The 27,825-nt window shown below is 39.7% G+C and overlaps 3 protein-coding genes across 5 annotated transcripts in view; 2 read left to right on the forward strand and 1 right to left on the reverse strand.

Annotated features, from left to right (window-relative positions):
- The first annotated feature begins 246 nt into the window (after window positions 1-246).
- On the forward strand, window positions 247-15,985 carry LOC102295076 (protein EFR3 homolog B). Of its 2 annotated transcripts, XM_005932764.3 has the most exons (23): window positions 247-564; window positions 1,088-1,417; window positions 5,010-5,086; window positions 5,254-5,381; window positions 5,692-5,842; window positions 6,679-6,800; window positions 7,168-7,317; window positions 7,659-7,754; window positions 8,168-8,246; window positions 9,097-9,232; window positions 9,310-9,462; window positions 9,576-9,687; window positions 9,808-9,859; window positions 11,451-11,623; window positions 12,173-12,248; window positions 12,440-12,601; window positions 12,756-12,887; window positions 13,038-13,105; window positions 13,806-13,939; window positions 14,781-14,872; window positions 14,948-14,996; window positions 15,266-15,372; window positions 15,564-15,985. In XM_005932764.3, exons 2-23 carry the CDS (start codon window positions 1,132-1,134, stop codon window positions 15,696-15,698), a joined length of 2,670 nt encoding a protein of 889 aa, XP_005932826.1. In that variant the 5' UTR covers window positions 247-564; window positions 1,088-1,131; the 3' UTR covers window positions 15,699-15,985. The 2 variants fall into 2 exon arrangements, with proteins under 2 accessions (XP_005932826.1, XP_014192444.1); XM_014336958.2 differs by lacking the exons at window positions 247-564; window positions 1,088-1,417 and adding an exon at window positions 2,525-2,830.
- Window positions 15,986-17,209: 1,224 nt separating this feature from the next.
- pomc (proopiomelanocortin) lies at window positions 17,210-18,790 on the reverse strand. 2 transcript variants are annotated; one of them, XM_014336932.2, is made up of 3 exons: window positions 18,683-18,790; window positions 17,946-18,066; window positions 17,210-17,845 (listed from the first exon to the last, which is right to left on the reverse strand). In XM_014336932.2, the coding sequence occupies exons 2-3, from the start codon at window positions 18,060-18,062 to the stop codon at window positions 17,336-17,338; spliced, it is 627 nt and encodes a 208-aa protein (XP_014192418.1). In that variant the 5' UTR covers window positions 18,063-18,066; window positions 18,683-18,790; the 3' UTR covers window positions 17,210-17,335. The 2 variants fall into 2 exon arrangements, with proteins under 2 accessions (XP_014192418.1, NP_001273262.1); NM_001286333.1 differs by lacking the exon at window positions 18,683-18,790 and having other exon boundaries at window positions 17,336-17,845; window positions 17,946-18,062.
- A 6,533-nt stretch (window positions 18,791-25,323) lies between these two features.
- Window positions 25,324-27,825, forward strand: part of LOC102297325 (NLR family CARD domain-containing protein 3) — a 19,236-nt gene continuing 16,734 nt past the window's right edge. The window contains exons 1-4 of the mRNA XM_014336950.2: window positions 25,324-25,435; window positions 26,513-26,650; window positions 26,735-26,833; window positions 27,539-27,640. Coding sequence (XP_014192436.1) covers window positions 26,562-26,650; window positions 26,735-26,833; window positions 27,539-27,640 — 290 coding nt within the window. The 5' untranslated portion in view covers window positions 25,324-25,435; window positions 26,513-26,561. The remainder of the gene's footprint in view (window positions 25,436-26,512; window positions 26,651-26,734; window positions 26,834-27,538; window positions 27,641-27,825) is intronic.

The raw sequence follows: 27,825 nt of genomic DNA on the forward strand, positions 1-27,825 counted from the left end.
TGATGGAAGCAGATAATAAACTCTCTGTTTAAAAGTCCTTGTAACCCATTTTCCTACACAACCCAGAATGCACCCTGACAGGTTGGTGGAAAACGTCCACTAAGATGTTTTTTTATTGCTGCTTTTATTGCATTAATCTTAATCAGACACCAGAGGGAGCCACTCCTACAGCCCAGCAGCATGCTGGGAAGAGGATTTCTCTCCTGGCTGAAAGAAGGATGAAGAAGAGGAGGGTGAGAGGCGCTTGTTTTTTCTTCCCTGCACAGCCATCGAAGAACGGCGTTTGTTTCACTTTTTACAGTTTAAAATGATTGAAGTCATTAAAGTTCCTCAAACAGCTGGAGGTTTCAGGAAACTCCTCCTCCTTATCTTTCTCCTCCTCCTCCTCTTCCTGATGCGCTGTGATGTCAGAGGCGCTCCAGCATGCAGAGCCGGGTATCGATCGCTCTCATTGATTATTGACCGAGCCTGACGGGGAGCAGGGGCTCAACAGATGTTACATAAACAGTTGTTGAGCTTGTTGGAGGGAAACAGCTGCAAGAGAGCGACGCTGCAGACGAGCAGGTAGGACATCGCTTTTTATTTTACACTGCTGTCTTCATCATCATCTTCAGTAAAACTCACATGTGAAAACACTTCTTTTACACTCATCTACAGTAATGTGAAGCTAAAGTACAGTTAATAAATCATCATTTATCATGAAATCCTCAATCAAAGCAGGACTTTTATTAATAATAAGTTTAAAAACAGGACTTTTTGACCCATGTGTTATAATATAATACATATATAGGTAATGCTGTGAATACTAGTTAGTACATCTTTAATTTCCTTTCTTTGTGTTTTTTACTTAATTACCAAACCAAACGTTTGTGGGGAATAAATGGAAAATAATTGGGGTCCTTTTATCTTTTCAAAGATTTTCAAGGACCCAAACTTTGATTGGTTCCCTCACGTTGGGCTCTGCTGAGGAAGTTGGTGTATCAGAGCTGCAGATCTGAAGGGGTTAAATTCAGAAGAATTTTAAGAGGCAGGCTTTTCATTTCAATCCTTGTTCTTATTTCCCTCCTCCACCTCTCCCCATGCACAGGTCTCCTCTCCTCTTCCTCAGGACCTCTTCTTTTTTCTCCAGAGATGCCAGGGACTCTTCCCAGGTTCCCCAGCTTGCCGCGGGGGGTCACCATGCCGGCACTGCTGAACTCTTTGCCCCGAGGCATCAACCCTCCCAGTTTACCCAGAGGAATCACCATGCCCAGTATGCCCACTCTGCCCAGTTTACCCAGTATGCCCCGTGGCGTGACCATACCCAGCTTGCCAAGGGGGATGTCGCTGCCGAGGGCTGCCATGCCGGCCGTAACTGAGGCTCCAAGGCGGCTGCTGCAGGACTGCTGCTCTGTGCTGGACCACCAGACACCCGGAGGTAACGGATACAGCGAATACACTGGCTGCTTCACATTACGACTCCAACAATGTTTGTGAGGAAGACGTTTTTGAATCAAACAGATAAAGGATGGGTGTACTTTTAAATTCTTAAAACAGAAGCCAAAGCAGAAGTACCTTTAATTTTCTTATTAATATTCCCCATGACCTTGGTAAACACTTTCGTGATGTGTTTATACACTCTGTCTTTAGTTTTGGGTCTAACTAAATAAAAAAATGAAGTCCACTGTGTAAACTTTGATCTCAATAGAATCAGGAAAGAGGAATAACTGGCTAACAACTCAAGACTTATGCAGGAGACTTAACTGGGATAAATAGATGCAGCCAAGCCTAACAAGAATAACATATAATATTATGAATTTAGGTTTAGTGCAAGTTATTGTTAATAAACAGGGCTTTTAAATTACATCCCACTGTGGATCAACAGTCTGTTGATAGCATTACTTTCATGGTCCAAAGTTCTGGAAATTAGATCATATAATATACAAGATCAGCCCAACTCCTGCTCCGACTCAACTTCGACATTTTGAATGAGCATCTAACACTTAATTATCTTTTCATATTTTTGCTGAATATATGTGGATTTTTTTTTTAATCACACTAGATCTCAGCACAACCCAATAAAACTACCATCAGACCGATCGTCTTTTTCAAAAGAGAAAAACATCAAATACTTTCTGTCCTAATACTGTCTTTTTTCCCCACATGGGCTCACTTATTAAGTCTAAAACATGTAAGCAACATTATATTAAACAGCCAGAAAGTGAACGATAATTTAAGAGAAGAAGACAAATGAATGTCAGTTTCAGTTTTGTTCCCTTTCTGCAGTGAAAACAGAGCAGATGAATGTTTTCAGTTCTGCAGGTTTCTGATATTTATTTTTTTCATTTTCGGTTGGAATGATGAATAAATCCAGAGCAGATTACAGAGCGCTGAGCTGCTGCACATGGCCCGGATCTCTCTCACTCACACACACACACACACACACACACACACACACACAAACACACACACACACACACACACACACACACACACACACACACACACAGAAAAGTCTTTCAGGGTTAAGAGCCTGTGGGAGTATAAATACTACACTGTTAAATCTGTCTTATTTCATTTTAACAAACTCGTTAACAAACAGCATCTTTTTGTTTTATTTTAAATCTTTAATCTGGAGTTAAACAGCTAACATGCAAAAGCATTTTCAACATTGTCCTCTGACACTTAATCTGACCATCGAGATACGAGCTTTATAACTGACGGTGAATGAAAGGAGGCGGGGCCACATCAGTGTGTATGTGTGTGGAGGATTAACCACAAGTGTGTGTGTGTGTGTGTGTGGAGGATGTGACAGTGTAGATGTGAGCTGAACGAGTCATCCTTATGTACGGTAAGAACAATTCTTTTTATTTATTAAGCCTTATCTCAAAATAAATAGAAATAGATTTAAAGATCAAACAGAGGCATAAATGAAGCTTCACTTAGTCCTGAAAAGATGTGCGACAGTTCACCTCTGCATCAGCTTCTCTCCTCAAATCTACCTGTTAGTCATGATGTCAATGTATTTTAAAGGGACAACTTACTGGATGTGTTTTTTTCTAGTTTAACAGTTTCAAACAAATGTTATGAAGGTAATAATAATAACATTAATAATAATAAAATTAATTACAGCTGCAAGCAGTGATAATTGGGCGTATCAAGGCATGCTGGGATTAAAGTGTTTCCTGTAGGCATGCGGATTTCTGATTGGCTGTTGCAGAAACGTAATGTTTATTACAAAAACTGTGTGACATTAAAGGAAGAAGAGTCACAGCCTTTAATGTATCGATTGATGTTTTTGGACACGCCCCTCACAAACTGAGACCCCAATTTGAGCAAATTTTTGAAAAATTACTTTTTAAAATAGTATTCGATGTCATTAAAACAATTCTGTTTAGAAAAAGTGTTAAAATACACTAGTTACCACTTCTTTTAAAGGTTTCTTGGTTGCCATGGTGATGGCTCTCAGAAGAGTGTCTTTAACATGTTGGAAGTATGATCAAATTTCATACATGTACCTGAAACACGGCAGCAGGGCCCCTGTGTTGTATAATAAAATAGAGACATTTTCACAAATCACAAAGTGCAAAATTCTGAGCATGTTAAGCCAGTGGACTCTTTTTCTTCAATGCAGATAGAGTTTTTTCTTATTTTAAGTTGAATGAATGAACTACTGATTTGAGTCATTAAAAGTTGGTTCATTTTAATTGTGTGTGTGTTTCTTTTATTTAATTATCCCTAATACGTCAACTGTTTGTCAATTTATCAGCCAGGTTTTGCTGGTTGTAGTGTTTAATTTACTGAAGCCTAAAATATATTTGTGTTTATAATATCAAATAGTTCAAGAAAAGAGTCTTTGTTACTTTACTTAATTATGTGAGGATCCATAATCATCTCTCAATGATCTGACCATGACCATTATTCTTATTAACAAAACAAATAAAAACCAAACATACCACTCTCATGGGATTTATCATATCATATATTGTAACTAATAATTCATCTGAACAACAAAATAAACAGTAAAAAATATACAATTTAAAACCAACTCATGAAAAAGCTCTCAGAAAAGTATGATCTGCTGGTTCTGCAGGGTCTGAAGGTCCAAACATGCCACCTGTCCTGGTTTTTGAGACTGAACAGCATGCTCGCAGTGACAGTGCGGATTCTTTAAGCTCTGCTAACTAAAAAACACAAGCAATATAAACACATTACATAACAAACCACTGCAGGATTAAGATGTGTTCTCACTGCTGCATTGTGTGTGTGTGTGTGTGTGTGTGTGGTGTGTGCGTGCACTCGTAGGCCTGTTGTTGTGGGAACCACATCTTTTTGCAGAGTCTTCACTTTAGGACAGTTTGGTTTACAGATTCAGGTTTGAATCAGGTTTATGTTCAGTGTGTCATTCAGGGGCCTCGTAAAGTCAGGAAGACGAGCGTTTGTGTGTTGTGCTGGCAGCTGACCAGTGGCAGATCTCTTGTCTCCTTTAATCCCCCAAAAGCCGTGACGCCGAACATGGAGAGAGATGAAAATCAAAGAAAATCTATAAACGTCCAGTACAATACATAAACTCGACTGCCCACTTTAGGCTGTTACAAACATTTTTTAAAAACTCACTACTGAAAACAGGTTTTTATTATAATTCAACCTGCTTTATAACATTTTAAAGAGTTTTTGTGTCTTTCTGTATTTAGTATATTATATATTTACAAACTAATGAAATTACAAAAATTACTCCACAGTTTTCTTGCTCCAACAGAGGCTGAATGTTATTATTATTAACTATCAAAAACAATGGAAAAGAAAAAATTCTCAATTTCAGAATTCCTAAAAAAGTCCATTCCTTAATAACTCAGATATATCCTAAAAATTGTAAATATTTTAAATCAAAGATCAACATTTTAATTTATTAAAATTATTAGAGGACATTTTAAATATGGAAATGTTTCTCTGAAGCCTGCTGTGTTTCAGACTTTGTTTCAAATACATTGTAACTGAAGGGGGAAATTGAAACGTGTCTCTGTGTTCAGGGCTGTGTGGTTGCTGCTGGGCCCTTCGGCCACGCTACAAGCGGCTGGTCGACAACATTTTCCCAGAAGACCCTGAGGTAAACACCTGTACATCTACAACGCACAGTCTTTACATTTATTTTAGTGCTTCAGTATCAAATGTAATCAAAATCCAAAAATGTCATCTTTATTTCACATATTCATGAAGTTTCAATAAGCTACACAGTAACAACATCTCTGTGTGTATTTGTGTGTGTGCGATCAGGAAGGGCTGGTGAAAGCCAACATGGAGAAGTTGACCTTCTTCGCTCTGTCTGCTCCGGAGAAGCTCGACCGCATTGCTGCGTACCTGTCAGAGCGTCTGACCAGAGAGCTGAACCGCCACCGCTACGGGTCAGTACACACAAACACACTAAAGCCCACACAGATGGCCTTAAAATCATTATGCTAACTGGCAGCTTAAATGAATAGAATTCTACTTAAAAATCATTGAAAAAAGACATTCAGAAATCAGGATCTAGAGTATCCCTGTAAAGCAATCAACAGTTCAGGTCTTTTAAGTATTTAAGATCTTTTAAGTATTACAAGCGTCACACTTCTCTGAAATCAGCCCACCTTCTCTAGAGGAGTGACTGATCTCAGGGGTTTAAAATATGACACACATGTTTAACAGCAATGTGATTTTTTTTCCCGCCCCTCTCAGGTATGTGTGCATAGCGATGGAGGCGATGGAGCAGCTGTTGCTTGCATGTCACTGTCAGAGCATCAACCTGCTGGTGGAGAGTTTTCTCAGCACACTGCGTCTACTGCTGGAGGCTGACAAACCACACCTCCACATACTCGCCACCAACTCTGTATGTAACACCCTGCAACAGTGGACAGCATTTAAAAGCTTTGAGATCTTGGTAAAGTGTTCATGGGTTTGCAGTAAAGGAAACATTTACTAATCACAAGCTGCAGTAGTGATGTTAATTTGTTAATGATTATTTGTTAATTTGACCATTCACCAGTCTTTTAACATTCATTAAGTTTCATGTATTATGTGTATGAGGCGTTCGTCTTGTAATCGGTAGGTTGCCGGTTCGAGCCCCGGCTCCGACAGTCTCGGTTGTTGTGTCCTTGGGCAAGACACTTCACCCGTTACCTATTGGTGGTGGTCAGAGGGCCCGGTGGCGCCAGTGTCTGGCAGCCTCGCCTCTGTCAGTGCGCCCCAGGGCGGCTGTGGCTACACTGTAACTTGCCATCACCAGTGTGTGAATGTGTGGATGATTGTGTATAGTGTAAAGCGCTATACAAATACAGACCATTTACCATTATGAGGAACTGCAAGCATTTCATCTAATGAAGGAATGTAAAATCTCTTAATTTACAAAGTAGAAGTTGTATCACAGTAGGAATGTTTCTCGGAACTGTCAATTAAAAGGTTAATTAATTATCCATAAGTTTAATTTATATATTTGTTTTTTAAGTAGATCTAAGTTCAAATTAAAGGGCAAACTATAAGTAAAATTTACATTTGAAATTTCTTTTAATACTCAAAATTGAGCAGTTTTACTTCTGCTTGGGGAATTTGGAAAATGTGATCTTATTATTTCTAAATTTGTTTCTTGTTTTAACTGTATGTATTCACGTGTAATTGCTTTTCAGTGTGTTTTGATGGATTAAGAGGCTCATTTTGTGTGTTGCGTAGTTTGTAAAGTTTGCAAACATCGAGGAGGACACACCGTCATATCACCGGAGCTACGACTTCTTCGTGTCTCGCTTCAGTGAGATGTGTCACTCTGATCACGAAGACCTTGACACCAGAAACAAGTCAGTTCTGAGGTTTAACTTTGACTTGATACGAACTCACAGACACTATTTAAGAAGGGTATACAATTGTGAGTGCCCGAACACAAATAATCAACAATTTTAGTAATCAACCATTTGATTAGATATGTAAGCATCCTCAGGTTATGCCTTTTCATATGTCAAAGATTTTTTTATATCAACAAATTGTTGAATAGTATTGATGATTCATGCACGTTTCTCTCTGTATAAGAGGAATATTGTGGAATAATCCAAAATTATGAACAGTTTCATAAAACAAACAGCAAAACAAAACTCAGCTCCAGAGTCTGGAGATGAACGTATACTTAGTGTGTTTGTGGGTAAACTTATGAAGTTTGTGTGTGTTTAGGATCCGTGTGTCGGGGATCCGCGGGCTGCAGGGCGTGGTGAGGAAGACGGTAGACGATGAGTTGCAGGTGAACATCTGGGAGCCGCGTCACATGGAGCAGATTGTCCCTGCCCTGCTGGTCAATCTGCAGCAACACTCACAAAACGACAGGTATAGACATGTATTAATGTTAACACTCTCGTACACCTACACGTTTTACTGCTAGATATGTAAAGTGACATCTGTGTTTAGGATTATATTTAAAAGCACTGCCGTTGGTTCCCATATTCAGCTGGTGACATTCTGTTCTAAACTTCAGCTAATTTTGAGATTTTGTAAAATTGATAAGAAATTTAATACGTTTGCTATGCTGTTTATGGTGCTGTTAAATCATGTGGTCAAATAAAACAAAGCCAAAAGTCACTGAAAGTACATTTAAACAGTTAAATTACTCAGAATATTGTATGAGATTTGGTTAGTGGCTTGTTTTCAGCATTTCCCTCTTTGTTCAGCGGATCTCCAGCAGAGCAGACAGAGGTTTGTTTCAGGGAGCTGCTGTGCCGAGCTGCTTATGGACACATTAACAACGCTATCAAACCAGTACTCATGTAAGATATACACTATATTTATAGCACAATAGTAGTATTACTCCTTACGAAAGCAGAGTGCTTTATATTAAGTACACAGAAAAAGATTAACAAAGATTTAATAATTTCTTTGAAGTATGGAGTCAAAACATCAAACACTCAATCAAAATAGATAGTATCTAACTTCCTTCGACTCTATCTGCTGATATTTACACATATTCATATATAATACTGTTGGACTCTTTGAAGTTCAAAATGATGCTTATTTATCTTGCACATACCTTCATGCTCAACCTCTGTTTATCGTTTATTCTGAGTAGCTGTACTAATAGAGGTCAAAATCAGTAGTAGCAGCAGTATTTATTTAGTTTCTAGTATATATGATATGCTATAATAATAAATCATTACATACAGATTGCTGGACTGTCTTTCAGGCACCTGGACAGTCACAGTCTTTGGCAGGGACGAGGGTTTGCTGTTCAGTGTTTTCAGATCATCATGTACTCTATTCAGGTTTGTTATTACACTGATAATCCTGTATATACTGCACTATAGTAATAGTTGTCATTTCATACAGCAAGTTAAATTAATACATTTAAATTACCTCAGCTTGAAAGTAACATATATTTAAATGCCCTTCAAAGGAACTTAAAGGAAATACTCTTTGACTGTAAATTTAAACATGTATCTGTAGAAAGAATGAACTTACTTATTTTAACTCATTCACTGCCATTGACGGCTATAGACGTCAATGGCAGTGAATGAGTCAATGGGTTTAACTCATTCACTGCCAATGGCTGGCAGTGAATGAGTTAACTGTGTGTACTTAATTTGAGTACTTTAGGACGTGCTTTAGCTTAAACATAATTACTTTATTCAGTTTAGTTTTGTAAATGTATGATAACATAATTTTAAATAAAATTTAACTGCTGTTATATTTATGTAACAATAATGTCAACTTAATTATGTTAATTTCTTTCTTAATTATTAGAAAGTATTGTAGTATTTAATATTATAGTTTAAGTATTGAAAAATAAGAATAACAAGTTTAACCTAAGATTAACTTAACAAAATGCATTTGTTTAAGCATTTAAGCACAATTACTTAATCTTAATCTTACTGTAGAGTAACTGAAAGTTAATTTAAATGTATTTTCAACATAGTTAAATCTACAAAGTTGAACTAATAATTATTATTTTAAGTACAAAATGTGGGAAATAAATAATAATAAACACTGCTAATGGTACATTCCTTTTACTCATCCTACATTTACCTCTAAAGCACTTAACTGTCCCCAGCTGTACTGACTATATTACGTGTCACTCCACCTGTTATTCTGTAACTGAACTGAACGCTTGGTCAGTCCCAGCACTCCCATCTGGTCATCCAGCAGCTGTTGGGTCACCTGGATGCCAACAGCAGGAGTCCAGCTTCAGTCAGAGCTGGGATTGTGGAGGTCCTGTCTGAAGCAGCCGTTATAGAAGCGACTGGATCTGTCGGTGAGCCTCCAGCTCACACACACATCTGTTTATATATACACAGAAATGCTTAATGTTACTTATACTGTACTCTGCAGGTCCCACAGTGTTGGAGGTGTTCAACACGTTACTGCGACAGCTCAGGCAGAGCGTGGACTACCAGCTGACTGGTTACTATGACAATGGTGGTAAACATAAAACCAGCTCGATTGAAGAGAAAAAACTGCAGGACGCCGTCATTAAAACTATTGGTGTGTTCATGGTGGTATTTTAGCACTTTTTTGCATTAAAGGTGACAAACTTTTCTTTGTACTTTTCATTTTATTTACTTCATTTGAGCTGATGTTACCTCATGACATTTCAGGATCCTTTGCCAACACACTGCCTATTTACCAGAGGTCAGAGGTCATGCTGTTCATCATGGGGAAGATTCCTGTTCCTGGTATCTACCCAGCCTTGGGTTCACCCAACTCCGGGTACCATTCACATTAACTTTCTGTGCTCTCTATTGCTTGTAGTTAACACTGCACTCACTCAGTATTTGACAAAATACTTGTAAAACACCTTAATTTTGTGAAATAATATTCTTGACTCAGGTTTGAAGGCAGCAGGATGATACAGGTGATGCTGCTGAAGTCTCTCCTACAGGTGAGGTCTCTTTAAAACCCTCCAGCTCTGCTCTTACCTTTTGAAAGCACACAGTTAAAATGATAAAGGAAAACCTGGAGGGTCGGTGAAGTGCAAATTTACAGTGGATTTTGAGATAATCAAAATGAAATGGTGTTTAGTTTATTGGTTTATCATATAAACAGCAGTTGATTCTACACTCGCTGATTAAAGTCGTATGACTGAATAAAGCTGAATAACGTATGTCTCCAACAGTTGATTCTGTTCATCTGGACGTAGCGTTTTGTGGGAGAAACGTTTCGTCACTCATCCAAGTGACTTCTTCAGTCTCAGCTGACCCCAAACTTATAAACAGCACATTTGCATAATGACTGAAACCAGCCCACTGAAGGAACAATGGGCTGGGAGGTCAGTTCCTTAATCTTAATTATGCAAATTCTCATGACCATTGATCAATTGACCACTGACCAAAACCCACTGATCAATGGCCATGAGTACCATTCACAGAGAGTTGGGGAATGGCTGCAATCACAATAATGTAAGATGGTGACAGATGTACCCTTAGGCCCCCTCCTCGATTCAGAGATGGTCTTTCCCTTTTCACGTAAATGGCCTCCTTGACTCCGCGCTCAAACCAGCGTTCCTCCCTGTCCAGGATGTGTACATCCTCATCATTGAAAGAGTGTCCACTGGCCTGTAGGTGTGAACAGACTGCAGAGTCCTGGCCTGACAAGGTAGCTCTTCTGTGTTGTGCCATCAGCTTCACCAAAGGTTGTTTGGTTTCCCCGATGTATAAATCCTGGCACTTAACAGCGTACACTATGTTACTCTGTTTGTGTCAGGGACTCGATCCTTGGGATGGACCAATTTTTAGCACAGCGTGTTTTGGGGTTTAAAAGCCACAGACACCCGGTGTTTAGAAAAAATGCGTCTCAGCTGTTCTGATACTCCTGACACTTATGGGATCACTACATGTTTTCGCTTAGGCAGCGGTTGTCCTTCTCTCCTAGATCGGCTGGAGCTTTCTTTTGGCGCCTTCCCAGCTTTGACAAAAGTCCAGATGGGATAACCACATTTACTCAGGGCCTTCTTGATGTGCTGTTCTTCTGCCTCCCTGGACACTGTGTCTGTGGGGATGGTGAGATTTGATTTTCACCCAGGTGTCATCCACATATCTGAACCGAAGGCTTGGTGGTGTTCCAGGGTAGGATAGCAAAGCCCTCTTTTCCACTTCTTCCATGTACAAATTGGCCACGATGGGTGAAACTGGGGAGCCCATGGCACACCCATGTTTCTGCCTGTGGAACTGACCCTTGTACAGTATGTGAAGTAGGTGGAATGAAGACACAGTTCCAAAAGCAAACACACTTGGTCGATGCTGAGAGTGGTCCTCCCACAAAACGCTACGTCCAGATGAACAGAATCAGCTTTTGGAGATTTACTTACCTGGATGATTGAGCATGCATCAAGATGAATAACGTATGGTTCAAATAAATCAGAATTTACAGCACTTGAGGCTCATCTTTGTAATCTTTGAAGCTGTATTCATGCAAGCTTAAATAACGTTTTCCTGTCAGTCTGACGTGCTCGCTGTCCCTCCTCTGTGCGTCAGGTGTCGGAGCATTACGAAAGTAGCAACCTGCTGACGGCGCTACCCTCGTCTTTCCTGGAGCCTCTGCTGTCCTTCACGCTGATGGAGGATCCGGAGATCCGCCTGCTTGTTCTGTCCATCCTCACCTTGCTCATTGACAGACGCCACAACGCCTCCCGGCTCACCACAGCCAGGTCACACTTCCACAGAGACAACACCACTACTACCAGAGACTAATGACCCATGTGGAGAATAAGGAGTTGTAAAGAGCTCCACCCTGTGGCAGGGGGATGTCACTGCAGACCTGCTGATTGTCTTTAGCTTGTGATGAACATAATGTAAATACTTCCACTTTTCTCTCATTAAAAGATGATCTGCAATAATCATTTTAAAGGAGGATCACATAGCATCTTTGGTCATTCTAAAAAGGTTGGAGGCGTTTCAGATTATTTAAACAAAGATACTGCTTTACACACATTTTTACAACAGGCTTGAAAGAATCTGTGAATCCGCCTTATAAGACTGTTGTTCAGTCTCTACCTTAAATTCAAAATTAAAGTCATGGCCAGATGCATTTTATTTAAAGTGCTCCTATGGTTCCCTCATCCATAGAGCCCGCATGGCTGTTCATTTTGATCCTGCCATTGTGGATTTATTATAGCAGAAAACTGAAAAATAGCATTTGTCTAAAGGCGTTAACTGACCTGTTGAGGATCGATAAGTTATTGGTTATGTGTCTACAGTGTGGCATTTGATGTCTCATCCTTGGAAATGAAAGAGGACAGATGCTCTCGACAGGACAACCTGTTCATGAGGAAGGTAAGCTCACATCATCAGAGACACCACGAATGATGTCACTAGTTCGGAGGTTCGAGGTTGGAAGAATTTATTTCAGAGATTTACACCAAGATTTGATCAGATGGCTTTTAAAGGCAGGGATAAAACGGGTGGTCTTGAGTGTACATCATGATATTTGCACATTTCAGCATGATGTGTTTGTGTTCATGCAGCATGCTCAGCGTCTCTACAGACACGTCTACCTGGCCTCTAGGGAGGAGAACAGTGGACGCAGCCACTACCAAGCCCTCTTCACCCTATTGGCTGTTCTAAGTGTGGAACTGGCCAATGAGGAGGTTGTGGTGGATCTGATTCGACTGATCCTGGCTCTGCAGGTAGGCAGAACCTCTGTGATATGATTTAAAGGCCCATGTAGGGGCAAAGCTTAGTTTATTAATGTTGCAGTGTGTGGTGTTTACAATAAACAATAAATAAAATAGCACATTGCTTCTTCCTCTCCCTTTAACTTTCCTGTGATTGGCTGCACAGGAGATGACTCTTTCCAATCAGGAGTGTTTGTCAGTGTTTAATCGCTGTGGGATCCACGCCCTCTGTGCCGCCTTCCTCAACCTGCTGTCACAACTTGGCCCGCCTCCAACACTCCACCAGCACATCACTCAGGTGAAGTCGGTGTAAGTGTGTGTGTGTGTGTGTGTGTGTGTGTGTGTGTGTGTGTGTGTGTGTGTGTGTGTGTGTGAGAGAGAGAACATGAGAAACAAAGGTATTTGTTAGCACAACATCACAGACTGTGTGTTTGTTTTGGATCTTCAGGTGATAGAAAGTCGACAGAAGGATGCTCCTCACCTGCTGCCCGAAGTCATGTTTTGTGACAAACCCAGGTAGAGCGAGAGGCGCACTAATTGATTGTATTAAAACATTATAAAATTTAAAACTTTTGTTAGAAATAAGAGTAGAAATTCAACCAGACACCCACATATTTACATAATCGAAAAGCAGAATAAATATTGCCAGGTTAGCCCCATTTAAATAAAATATAGTATTTTATGTTATTGAGTTATGTAATTACACTTTACTAAAGTGTTGAAACTCTAGTAGAAAAAGCATAAAAACATCAACCATTAAACAGTACCATGCTGACCTTATATTGTTCTCAATATTCTTAATAATATACTTGTTATGGTTGATTCTGGTAACTCGCAGTATAGACAAAATCAATCCAATCAATCATGCAACTAGTCAGCTCGCGACTGTGGCAACTGTTCCTCCTTCTCTGATCCGCTGCAAGCCGTGGGGTTGCCAAGTGCTGAGGCAAACAGTATGTAAACGTCACTCTGCTCACTCAGTAACTGCAGGGCTCCTAGCATTAGCATCACCACAAAAGTGTACACCAAGGGCTTCATAGCACAGGTTTCTGTTGTCAAGCGGCTCCTGTAGGTGTAGTGTGCAGGTGGCCCAGTTCTTCTGTCCAATGTACATTTATACAGATTCAATTGTTTAGCTTGGTTGTACCTCAGCTTTGTTTGTCTAGCACCAGGATTTTTAAAGTCTTGGTGTTATAACTTTGTGTGTGTGTATCAGACTCCCAGAAGGTGAGCTGAAGGTGGATGAAGCTTTGCTGTTCATCCAATCAAAGATCTGCGAGGCCCTGGCAGGAAGCAGCTACAGCGCACACTGTGAATGCTTCAACACACCATACACACCTCAGTTAACAGGTACTCAAACTAGGGTGACCAACCATCCTCTTTTCCCCAGACATGTGAACTTTTCACGTTCTGTTCGGGGCATCCGGGGGGATTTTCAAGATGGATGAAAATGTCTGGGTTTTCCTATAGGCCTATAGAGGACCCATATGTGCAACGTCATCCTTGAACTGCTGTGTTGTAAGTGGTTGTTCCGTGCTCACAGACGGGACAGAGCGCAGAGCGGCGTGTTGAAAAGATGCCAAAAGATGCCAAAGCGCAAGTGCATCTTTTCAGACAAACTGCAAAAGAAATTTCCCTCGTATCATAAATGGGAGGCGTAGTGCACTGTGTGCAGAGCTGGCACTTACGTTTGTGTGTCTAACAAAGGTGCCGGAGATCTTGTTGCTTACATGGACACAGAAAAACATAAAAAGGCTGTGCGAGGCGAAAATTCATCTAGTAAGTTGTAACTAGTAAGTTCTTTGTTACACCTGGGAAAAACGAGGATGCTGTTGTATCTGCAGCAGAAGGTGCACTGGCATTTCATACTATGAAGCATCACAATAGTTACAGATCCATGGATTGCACTAGTGTGTTGCTTAAAAGAAAAAAAAAAAGCATTTCCAGACTTTAACACAGCTAAAAAGTTCAGCAGTGGCTGCCAGCTATTGTCAATGGTGTGATAGTGCTGGATTCAGTGGAAGTCACTCTTGAAGCTCTTTCTCAGACTTAAGTAACCAAGGAACAGAGAAAATATACCAATAAATATTTAATAGCAGTGGGTTTGAGGGTCCACTTTAGCAGCAGTATGAGTGCACTGATAGAGGCACCAGTCTCGTAGCATTCAGACTGAATTACTGTTTTATTGTAGAAGAGGACCGTCTGTCTAAGAGGAAGAGCATTGGAGACGCCGTCTCTCTGCAGGTGGACATGGACCTTCCGTTCTGTCCTGATACACCACAGGTACCCATCTGCTGAATGTACCTGTCCTTTTGTCCATCGCGCTGTTTTTGTGTCTGATCATATCTCTGTGTGCAGAAACCTCAGACTGAGCACATCACCTTTGAGACGCTGAAGAACGCCATCGGTAGGCCATCGATTTCAAATCAATAGTTTCACATGATTTACTTGTGAACATCTAGGAAATATTCTTCAAATTGTCCCCTTCAGCGTATAGTGACAATAACTTATTTTGTATAATTTTATTTTCATTAAAATTAGAATTTTAACAATAAAAAAAACCCCATTTAATTTAAGCCATGTAAGTGAAACTATTAACAGTGAAATTCAAAGTGAAGCACTGGGTTAGCGTCAACAAAGAAGATCTGTCTTTGATCTGGTTTTTCTTTCTGTCAGAGGACAGAGGTGTGGTCGAGGAAGAGGAGAGGAGGAAGCGGATGGAGGTGGTGGAGAGGTTTCAGACAGCTCCCTTTGAGGAAATTGCTGCCCAGTGTGGAGCCAGGGTGAGCAGCTTATTGTACTCTAACAAAGCAGCTGAAAGCACCACACCCACGCCATCGATGTGATTCTCAGCCAATAAGAGCTCACTTTAGTTTAGTAAAGTTGTTAAAAAAAATTTCATCTAGACGAAATGATCTGTCTTGATGTGATTAAAAACTGTTTTTTAAAATAATGCCTTTATTTGTCTCTCCAGACATCGTTGCTTCAGTCCAAACTCAATCAGGTCTTTGAACTCATCATACGTCCTCCTCCTTCTCCCTCTGGACATTCGGCACCTCGATCGACTCCGGTCTATGAGATGAAGTTTCCTGACCTCTGTGTCTATTAAAGACATTCAGCAACAACCTCGTGATGATGTTGAAGCACTTTGTTTGGTAAAGAAACGAATCAGTGGCTGTGAGGGAAAGAGTTTTACATTTTAGTGATTTAGTGTGGCTGTTTCCTTTATAGCTGTCAGTTTTGATCTTTTTGTATTAGAAATGGACTGACTCAGTGTTTGACTCCATATTTCCCCGTCTCCCTACTGTTTGATCCTCCAGTCATGAGGTGCATCTGTACACAAGTATTGTTAATGGTTAAATGATGCTGCACTAAATAAATAGTACATGTTAATTTTATCGTCTCATCTTATTCACACACAGCAGACCTCTCGCTGTGACAAGCAACAGTTTGTTTTCATTTTCATTTGTGCAGCCCTGCCTTATTTTGAAGGTTCACACACAATTGATTTGTTTTTTTTCTGTGAACCAAGGCTTCTACTGTAGCAGTATTGAGTCATAGACTTGTTTATGTAGTTATAAATGTTATACTTTACCTAAAAATGTACGTACAGGTTGTTCTGAGGACAATAGCTGTTTTTTTTTTTTAGATTAGTTCAGTGATTCGTATTTCTTCCATGACGCTACATGCTCTTTTGTTTTAGCACTTACCTTTTCTTTACTTTTTTCTGGCCCAATACTTTATATTGGTCATTACGTATTAGTTTAGGAGTTTTGTTTAACGTGGATTTTTTCTTAGCAACCTTTTGTTTTTTTATGATTTCACTTTCTTTCTTACCTAGTCTTCTTCTTCTTCTTCTTCTTCTTCTTCTTCTTCTTCTTCTTCTTCTTCTTCTTCTTCTTCTTCTTCTTCAAGAACGTCATCATCTTCTTCTTCTTCTTCTTCTTCTTCTTCTTCTTCTTCTTCTTCTTATTATTATTATTATTAGCCCTTTAGAGCTTAAACCATGTAGTAATTGACAGAAAATGCAGTTACCATAGGGCGAGCTGGGGTATACCCTGTACAGGTTGCCAGTGTCTCACAGGTCTAAAGCTGCTACATATTTGCTCTGGCATTTTTATTTTTTACAATATATTGCTTAAAAATGTTTAATTTATTTTGTTATTTTGGGGGAAAAATCCCACTGATAAAGGGTTAGTGCCACCATTGTAAGTTCCTGCTTATTTTATGACCTCACTTTATTCTGCTTGATGGACACTCCTCCTTTTCAAGACTGACATGTAAAGACTTTTCACGTAGAGCATTTTCACCTATTTCAGGAACTGACTTCTATTAAGATTTATCGCTGTTGTTACTCCTTCTTTGAGGAACTCAAAGTGAAGTTTGTTATTGTGGATGTGGATCACAGGTAGCAGGTGTCTGGTGTAGATGTGCAGTAGATGTGCATGTGTTCTGGATTCGTGCATTTGTGTAGAGAAAAGATGTATCTTGTTTTGCTTGCAAATAACTTTTTATAACTCATTTAATAATTAAAGTTATTTACATATATCAATACATATCAAAACATCTTTCTCAGACTCTTCCCCTCTCCATCACTCAATCAGGATCATGTAACAGATGGCAGTTTCAGAGCTTTTTTATTGGTCACTCTGTTAATGGGAACTCTTTGGTGTCTAATTGCCTTGGAAAACGTTTCCTCCTCCTGTCACTCCTCTCTCCGCTGCCTCATCTTCTTCTCGTCTGGCCTCACTTCTGCTGCTGTCCTTCTTTGTTGATGACGTTCTTGAAGAGCGTCAGCAGTGGCCTCTGGCTGCGCTCGTCCCAGCTCTTCATGAAGCCACCGTAGCGTTTGCTGGTTGGCGGGCCGCTCCAGCGGAAGTGCTTCATCTTATACGAGCCATCTTTCTTCTCCTGCACCCCGTTCAGGAGCTGCTGCTCCTCCTCCGCCTCCTCGACCATCTCCTGAGCCTTCTCTCCTTCCTCTGCCAGCAGCTGATTGGTGAGCTCTCGTCTCCTCATCTCTTCGGGGAAAACTTCAGCAGACTCCTCCGCCACGCCGTTGGAGGTGTACACTTTGACGGGGCGGCGTTTTCGGCCAACGGGCTTCCCCCAGCGGAAGTGCTCCATTGAGTAGGAGCGCTTGGCCTGAGAAGAAAGTGAGGAAGCGTCTGATGGGACAGCGGGCTGGAGGTGGGCGTTGCCGGGGATGACAGGGGTCTCGGCGGTGAGGTCAGAGTGACAGAGCTGGATGCACTCCTGCAGGAGAGAAAGAGAAGAAAACGTGAGCTTCTGGGTAAAAAAAAGAAGAACCTCCCATTAAATCAGGTCTGAGTGAACAGTGTGTTTGTGCGTTTACCATCATGTTGCTCTCAGAGCTGAGCTCCTGGCAGCTCGGATGCTCCCAGCACTGGCTGACTACTTCTCTGGCCCCGCCCACTACCACTAATGCCACCAAAAGCCACATAGGACACATCCTCCTGTTGACCAATCAGAGAAAAGCACAGACAGAATGTTAAAAAAAACCCCCTCATGTATACGTTTTTTTGTTTCATTTTTGATTTGACATATTTTTATTTAATTTATGTTACATTAACACTACATATATAACCATAATGTGACTTACAGAGTAGGTATACAAAACAGATATCACTGTGAAATTGATCAAATAAATAAATACATCCCATGTACATTAAAAAAATCATAATAAAGGGCATGAAAGTACCTGTAATCTCTTTAGCAAAATACATTATATTGGGTTAAACAACACATTACCATTGACTTTATATAAACTTATGCAAAGTTACATTAAGTTTATATTTTGTTGATGCCAAATCCTTGTTGTCAGTTCTGAGATGAAGCAAATGTCTTTTTCTCACAATTTATCTTAAAATATATTACTCAGTATTTATTTTAATTTATTTTTTTTAGATCCAAGTCTAACAGAATTGAGTCAATCATTAGAAATTCATCATCTGTGAAGAACTAAAAAGTAAAAGTTAAAAAATGTAACAATAAGTGATTTTCAAGCATTTTAAGCACTTATTGATTTTAATATCATTATAAAAAGTTATTAAAGAAAATGATGATTCTCACCACACTTTTCTGCACCTCTTCGTCCACTTATTGCTGGTGTTTTCCCGTCACTCGGCCGCTGGATGGAGGTTTTTAGCTGTTGCTCTCTCCTCTTCTGTTGCTTTGACCAGCCGACTGATTTTTATATCCTGCCAGCCAAGGACACGTGCATGCAGATAACGTCATCACCAGCATTTGCTCCTGCTCGCAAACGTGGACTGTTTCTAGAAAACGGACAATTCCATGTTTTCCCGCCTCCTCCTTCCTCCACATCAACCTCTCCTGCCCCTCAAATATTCACATTTTATATGGAGAAACTGTTTTAACTTCATAACCTCAGCTCTTCATTCTTTTTCAGGTTTAAATCTTCCTTTTGTGAGCATTTATAAAAAGATTTCCAGCAAAGTTCAGTTTTATATTCACAAACTTCAACAGCCTGTATTTTTTAATGGCAGGGTTTTATGATTTCTGGTTGTTTATTATTTTTTATATATCTTAAGATTCAAGATTCTTGAATTTTTCTTGAGAAAATTGGATAAAATATAGACAAATTCACCCTTAAATTGAGCTTAAACTTTGCAAAAACAAAACAAAACACACATTAAATCTAATAAAGACTTTGGGGGAAGAGGAAGACCAACCGCGTAAATATTGGCTTAGCACCTCACTGCCACTGTCGTGTGCTAAATGTCAGATGGCAGGTTTGGCAGATTAACATTGAGGTGCCATGTCATCATTGGAGGGAAGACGGGAGTCAAACCTGCAGGTCAGGGTGTACAGTTTCAAACTCGGGCAGCTGCTGCAGCATCACCCCTTTATCTGAGCCCTCAGCGGCACTAATGATGATTCTACAGAAGGTTTTCACCGACAGCTGGGGAACAGACGTGAGCATTAAAGCCTCTACCTAAGGCCTCAGGAAGTTTCATTTCAATGTCTAGAACTTGGAGTGGTTTTTAAGCTCAGCATAGACTATACATAAAGACTACATATAAAGAACAAAAACAAACTTCTGAAGATCTTCTTTTAAAGAAGAAGCCTGGACAGGCCTCCCTTTTAGACTCTATTTCAAATTCAAATTCAAATTCAAATTCAAATTTTATTTGTCACACACACACAACCATACACAGTATGACATGGGGGTGAAATGCTTGTAGCTGTACAATGCCCGACCATTAAATGACAGAAGAAAAGTTTTACAATATTTACAATTTACAGTTTACTACAAAAATTTACAAATTAACTTAGGAATTTACAGTAAAGAATGTGCAAATAGCAGAAGAGATTATAAAGATAAGGATTATAAATTATAGGAATTATAGGATTATAGGAAATGTGTGGTGGTGCGTGTGGTGACGTGTGTGAGAGTCCAGTCTTATAGTGACGTGTTTGGGAGAGTCCAGTCCTACACCTGGTTCAGGCCCCGAATAGCCTGGGGGAAGAAGCTCCTCCTCATTCTCTCTGTTTTGGCCTTAAGGGAGCGGAAGCGCTTCCCAGACCTCAACAGTGAGAAGAGTCCATTGTTGGGATGGGAGAGGTCCATCATAATCTTCCTAGCTTTGGACTTGCACCGCTTGGTGTAGATGGACAGCAGGTCAGGGAGCTCTGATTGAATGATGCGTTCTGCCGAGCGCACCACCCTTTGCAGATCTCGTCTGTCCTGCTTGGTGCTGTTCCCAAACCAGGTGCAGATGTTTGCCGTCAGGACGCTCTCGATGGTGCAGGAGTAGAAGTTCTTGAGCACCTTCAGTGGCAGATGGAAGTCTCTAAGTCTTCTGAGGAAGAAGAGACGCTGACGGGCTTTCTTAACCAGGGTGTTGATGTGACAGGACCATGACAGGTCCTGAGTGATGTGGACACCCAGGTATCGGAAACTGTCCACTCTCTCCACTGGCGTGCCACTGATGATGAGGGGTTTGTAATTCCTCGCCTGCTTTGTAGTGAAGTCCACGATCAGCTCCTTAGTCTTGCTGATGTTTAGGAGGAGGTTATTCTCCTGGCACCAGGTCTCCAGGTTCCTAATCTCCTCCAGGTAGGCCGTCTCGATGTTGTCGGAGATCAGGCCCACAACAGCAGTGTCGTCAGCAAACTTGACAATGGAGGTGGTGTCGGATGTGGCTACACAGTCATAAGTGTACAGTGAGTACAGCAGAGGGCTTAAAACACTGCCCTGAGGCACTCCAGTGCTGAGTGAGATGGAGGGGGAGACTTGTTTTCCCACCCTCACTGATTGGGGTCTGTCTGTGAGGAAGTTGATTTCACCTTTTTATTTCATTTTTTTCTGTTTTCTCCGCATCTGTTTAGAAGTTTTCTGAAAAGATGTACATGTAGTAGCCTTGAAGAAAGTAGAAATGTCATGTAGAAGTCGCCTTTCTTCGTGTCATTAAGAGATCTGCACTGATGGTCTAGTTTTCCTCAAGAACCAGCAAAAGCCTCTTTTTGGGGTTAAGGCTCTGCCCATCTAAAGGCTAATTTTAACTTCATCCAATGTCTTATAAGGGCTGTTCTTCTACTTGCACCTGCTCTTTGATGCTATCTTTCCCCTGAACAGTTTTATTCAAGGCCTTTTAGGGTTATGTGTAGACTGGGGATGTTTTACTTTTTGGAGGCCTTTTGGAGCCTCTATAAGAGGTTTCTGTTAGATAGAAGCCCTGATGTAAAGTTATATATATCCACTTAATACTTTTCTACAAAGCTGTAACTTCAAAGGAAGCATCTTCTAAACAAACCTAAGCTTTGAATTTTGAAACTTGGTTTATAACCAATGCTCAGTTGGTACTAAAGAAAATAAAAACAAAATAATTCGAAGGAAGAAAATACCCTCATGCATCACACCACCAGCAGCCTGAACTGTTGATAGATGGCAGGATTGATCTATGCTTTCATGTTCACACCAAATTCTGACTCTACCATCTGAATGTCACAGCACAACTCGACACTCATCAGACCAGACAACATTTTTCCAATTTTTGTTGTCCAGCTGTTATGATCTTGTGCCTACTGGGACCTCAGCTGACACCTGGTGTAGTCTACCTGCTTCAAAGTTTGACATGCATTCAGAGATGCTCTTATGCACAATTACAAGTAACGAGTGGTTATTTGAGTTACTGTTGTCTTGCTATAAATTGGGAGCAGTCTGGCCATTCTCCTCTGACCTCTGACATCAACAAGCCATTTTCACCCACAGAACTGGATATTTTCTCTTTATTGTTCTCTGTAAACCTGAGAGATGGTTGTGTGGGAAAATCCAAGTTTCTAAAATATTCAGATCAACAACCATGCCACATTCAAAATCGCTCAAACCACCTTTATTCTACATTCTGATTTGAGCTTCAGCACGTTTTCTTGACCATGTCTACGTGCCTAAACAAATTCAGTTGCTGAAATGTGATTGGCTGATTAGATATTTGCATTAATGAGAATTTGAACAGATACACCTAATTAAGTGAGCCTCACTTTAGAGCTACATAGTCATATTTTGTCAGTCATTTGGAAACTCACACATCGTTGCAATGCTTATATTTATTATTAAAATAGTTTTGGTACAATTTTTACTTTTTACTTCTTTCACATTTATAAAGCATAGAAAATAGAAAATAGGCCAAATTCTGCTGGTGATAATTTTGTATTTCTGATATTGTTTTGTAAATTTCACATGTGAAAATGAGGACTTTACATTTGTAGCTCATATATTTTATTTTATCCTATTTTTTGTTAGAACTTCTTCCGGAGCTATAGGGAATTCTACTTCAGGTGATTCAGATGGTCACTTGTGCAAGGAGCTATTCATTTTGTTTTTCTAATGGACTGATTGAGCTACGTTTGGAGGCAGGCAGGTAAATATAAACCCATTAGACGGCTGCCACAGCCTTGAACATCCATTCAAGCCATTACACACAAACACAAACACACAGGTATATTCAGGAAGAAAGAGGTAATGGCAAAAGTCAGATGAGCTGAACTGAAAGAAAATACCCTTTTAATGACACATCATTGGAAGAGGAAGCTCTCTGCTCACCTGCTACAGTCATGACATTTCTGTCCATGCGTCTAATAAATATTTTCTCAAAGCATTTATCATTTTCTATGTCCTGACTTTTCATTAATATAATAATAATAATATCAAAGCCTTTATTTAAAATGTGAAAGGTAAAGAGCTATAAATAAAAAGAAATTAAGAAAATTGGAAGCAGAGTTCACAAAAAGAGCAAATGTTTATAGTACCCCAGTGAGGATTGGCATGTGAATTAGCCACAGTCCAATGAATTATATTAATAAGTATGGACATCATTTCAAAATAAAACCTTTGGGAGAGTAAAGGAAAATAATGTCAGCGGCAGGTAGAAAAGCTACAGTGATACAACTGAGTGTACATCTGAAGACTATTTGACTCTGTGGTTGTACCCAAACATTACACAACATTACACTACTTATACTACCACTAATAATAAACTGACCTTTACTGAATAAAATCTGTGCAATTTCCCTTTTAATATAACCTGCACGTTGAACCCAAGCATCATATTTTTGGGACTAAGAGAATTAAAACAAACACTGTGGTCAGCAAACTGATGCCAAACGCTTCTTCTTTTGGCCACCAGGGGGAGACAATTCCCCAGAGTCAACCTTACAGTCAAATGACTATATTTTATTTCAATGTGAAATATAAAGACAATAATGAATAAAGGTTTGAATTTAACACTTAAACTTACTATAGTAGCACTGTTCTCTAATAGCTGTTTGTTCTCAGCTCTAAGCTCCAACTCCTACCATCTGAGAAAGCTACACTCAACCTACAATCATTTTGGAGAGGCACAAGTGAAGCACCTGTCTGCAAAACTGGTAGATGCACATTGCCAACTGGACAATCTCAGGCATCGAGACGCAAACTGCAGCCATTCTCCTGTTCAGCAGGTAGATGTGAGAATGTAGCTCAGTGATCTTTGACAAAAACTGTCAAACTGCAAGGCAGGAAAAAAAGAAATATTAATTAAATCATATTAATGGGACAGTTTCAAAGTCAGCACATGGAATTCAAAAACAGTTCCTGAAATTAAATTATGATGCCCTTTTCATCCCCACGTGCAAATACAGAGTTATATTTGGAAGGTAAGATTTTGTTATTACTTTGTTTTATTTTTTTATATAGTGTCTTTCAGTCTTCATTTTTTTAAATCTATGCCCATTGGTATTCAGTTACTTTAAAAAGAAATGCATTCATGACTATCACAACTTCACAGTTTTTCTTTTAGTTTTTACAGCACATTTTGCTGTTGCCAGTCTAGAGGCTATTTTTATTTTAATACTTAATTTGTATTTTATCTTCCCACAGCCCAAAGACTCGCAGTTAGTGGGTGTAGGTTAATTGGGGATTCTAAATTGCCTATGGGTGTGAATGTAAATGTGAATGGTTGTCTATCTCCCTGTGTTAGCCATGCAACAGACTGGAGACCTGTCCAAGGAGTACCCCGCGTCCCCGCGACAAAGACTCCAGTCAGGCCCACTAGAACGCCCTGAAAATGCATAGATTTTGAATTTTTCACTGTATTTTCACAAATTTTAAGCCTTTCCTATTAATAAAGAACCCCCATTATTCATTTTACAACAGAAATTAAGTAAAAATTAAGTAACAGATAAAAAGTTTAAATGACAGACATTTCCTGTTTTTTCACTATCTACTGTATTAAATTGTGTTTGAAACAAGCTCTCATTCTTCAAACTAATTTGTAATTTTAAATGTTAAACTATTGTTTGATTAAACATCCAGTAATAATACAGAAAATATATATATTAACAAAGCACTCATCATATCAGGTCAGGACTCAAAGCAAAAAATAAAATCTTTATTCAGGTCAAGTGGTAAAAGGCCAAATCCAAGTCAGTGGGTGAAAACTACATCTTAGAGGTAATTTAGAAAACCCAGAGGACACTATGTCAGCAAAGCAAATGTTAAGACAAAGAAGGAGCAGTATATGCACAGACTGAGGGCTGACTGGGAATTGGAAACAGGAGAAGAAAATAGAAATCTGAAAATACATTAAACCTATACAGCCCAAAGTGACCTGAAATAACGTGGACGGAAACTTAAGAATAAAATACTGTGAAAAATCATGAGAGTGAACACGAACACATAAGTGCCTTTCATCTGTTTATCATTTGAAGCCATCTTTTCAAAAACTCCTCGGTCACTAAAATCCAGTTTGTTCAGTTTTTTTTCCCATTACTCCCAGTCAGCTCATTTCCTCGTCCGCCGGAGCAACATTTCCCTGAACTTTCGTAACTTCCTGTGATGCTTTGTAAATTGTAGATATAAACAAACTTTCATTTAACGTTGAATTCAAAATACTAGAAACAACAATATCGAGATCAGTGATTGGCCTGAGGGTTTCAACTTTGCCCTCAATGTTTCCTGTAGAGGTGAAGGAGGAACGTTTCCAGCTGCTGTACCGTTCTTTGTTTGTAGTAGACTGAGGTACAGATTGCTCAACATTTGATGTGTAAATGTTAATAGTTGTCAGGAATGAGGAGATTTATTTGTTCTCAGCTTTGTTTAGGGTGTTCCAGTCAGAGCGTTGTTGCAAGTTAATTATTGAAGCCATATTACAATGTATCAGCTGATTTTCAACCTATGAGCTACAGCTTAAGACTTGTTTGAAGAGTTTAATGAGCCTGAGCGATAACAGAGATGATTCAGGGGATTTTCTTTTTTTCTTGACACAGACGTCGTGAAGACACCAGAGAGCTGAATAGCAAAGAAGCTAGTGGGAGAAACGCAGAGTGAGTAGAACTTTGATTTATTTGAGCCTCCCAGGTTTTTCTCTCCATCACAAAGCAGCTGCTTTTATCTTTGTTTGTTAGCTTATGTGGTGAACATTTGAAGACTCTAATCTCTGAGGTCTTGAATTGGCTAAAGACTCCAAACCCCCAACAACGAAGTCTCCAACATTCGGCTCAGAGCCTTTCAAACAGAATTAGCAGGTAGAGATTTGTTCATCAGATCCTTTTAAACACAGAAAGCCTGACTGTGTTATATTTACTAAGGCTCAGGTGTTCTTGAAGTGCACCCTGAACGGTTTCATAATCAAACTATAAAACTGAAGTGCTGTTGCTAAGCTCTAGTTTGACTCTGAGGCTGTTTTATTGTTGTTTTATGAAGGAACAAAGTGCATTACTGGAATGGGTGAGTTCTTCCTGCTGGGTTCCTGTAAGTGCCATTGTTGGGATGGATTTATGGAGGATCTGTGGAATTCACAGCAATTCAATTGTAGTTAATCCCTCACACCTGTGTAACCACAGTTAATGTTTAAATTTTGAGTTCAGTGTTATCGCTTCAGAAATTCAAATACATTTCTTCCTTTATCAATTATATTTAACCTTGCAGATGTAATAAAATAGAAGCAGTAAACACTGAAATCGCAGCATGACTTTTCCTCAAACTCTTCAAAACACAGAGTCACACTGCTTAAGTTCAATATTTGTATCTAAATCTGCACCAAGACAGAGTCGACACAATAGATTTTTTCAGTTAATGCTAATAATATTTCAAATGTCATGTGTGACAAGTGGAGAAGCACAGAGAGATTGTGAGTACCAAAATAACCTAAAATAGAGTTAAGCTTATCCTCTAACTAACCACCATCAGTGTGTTTTAATAGTAGTAAGGATGCCAACACAAACTTGTCACTGATGTGTTCTGTTCAGCAATAAGCCAGTGGCAGGTGTAAGCTTATTAGTTCTTCTAAAAGTAAGTCTAGCGGTTTGGCAGCCATCCTGAAATACATCAGCTGATGGAAGCTTCTTCTGCGTCACACTGCCGTCTGACTGCCACATGAATGTTTTGTGTTTCCTCTGCAGGTGAAGGTAGAAAGTGTGTATGAGCTGATGTGGATGTGAATTCAGCAGCATGGATCAGTGTGAGGACAGAGAGGAGGGAGTCCCCCCCTCTAAAACCACTCTGTGTGGGGAACATGAGAGCCAGACCAAAGCTCAGAGGTGAGATGACCATCTCTAACTGTCCATGACTCTTCTCCATGGCACAGCTCAGCACTCACATCACTGCTCCATCATTATTCACAGGAACCAACCTGGACCTGAACCCAGCTGTTTGTCCTTAAAGAGTGATGGGTCAAAAAATCGCCTCATTTATTTTAAAGGACAAAAATCATCTGCAGAGAGGTGAGCTGTTAGTAATATGAACTTTTTGACAGTTATCATTTTGGTGCCTGTTGAAAGTAGGAACATGGGTAGTCCTGTAAAGGCCAAAGTAAAGTGTTTACGTCTGGGTGAGACCGTTCCCCTTCCCGATACGTAACATACCGATGATTTGTCATGTTCTGAGGTGTCACATAGGAACCAGAAATGTAACCTTACGCGCCCCTATGATGCGTGCCGGGTTGTGGATAGAATCCAATAGAATGACTCTCCCGGTGGTAACACACGTTCCAGACGTGTATTCCAGCCCTAACCCTAAACTTAATCCTAATCCTAATCCTAACCATAACCTTATCCCTACTCTTAACCACAACCTTAATCATATTAGATAGTATTTTCCAAAGCGATTCATAATGAGAAAGTAAAATAAATGTACATGTGTAGATTCAGTCCAAACAGTTCTCGTGCTTCATCCCTTTCTGAACAGGTAACATAGAGATCTGTTGGGTTGCCAAAAGTATAACATACCGATGATTTGTCACATTAAACATATTATGCTTTGGGATGAGAACGTTTGTCTGAGTGGTGCTCTGTTCTTACAGTGACTGTTTGGAGTTTCTTTATGCTGATTTACAGTCTGGAAAAACAAGGTTGTATTTGGGATGATGGTGAGGTCTTCATCTGTTTTTGTTGCTGGAAATGAAAAAAAAATTCTTCTCTGTCTAACAGGACCTATGGGAGACCTGAACCAAGCAGTGTATCTTTAAAGAGTGACGGGTCAAAAAATCGCCTCATTTATTTCAAAGGACAAAAATCATCTCCTGCAGAGAGGTGAGCTGTTAGTAACAATGATGTGTTTTAAATGAACTGCTTTTTGTTGTTTCATGGGTTTCATGGCCCTAAACAGCATTTAAAAAAAATAAGGAACTGAGCAAGGAATACCTTTATTCCACAGGGCGGGCCATTTATATGGATACACCGTAATAACATGGGAATGGTTGGTGATATTAAAGTCC

This window comes from Haplochromis burtoni, unplaced genomic scaffold (genome assembly GCF_018398535.1).
Source record: "Haplochromis burtoni strain Fernald_Lab_line unplaced genomic scaffold, NCSU_Asbu1 Contig_157, whole genome shotgun sequence".
NCBI lineage: Eukaryota > Metazoa > Chordata > Actinopteri > Cichliformes > Cichlidae > Haplochromis > Haplochromis burtoni.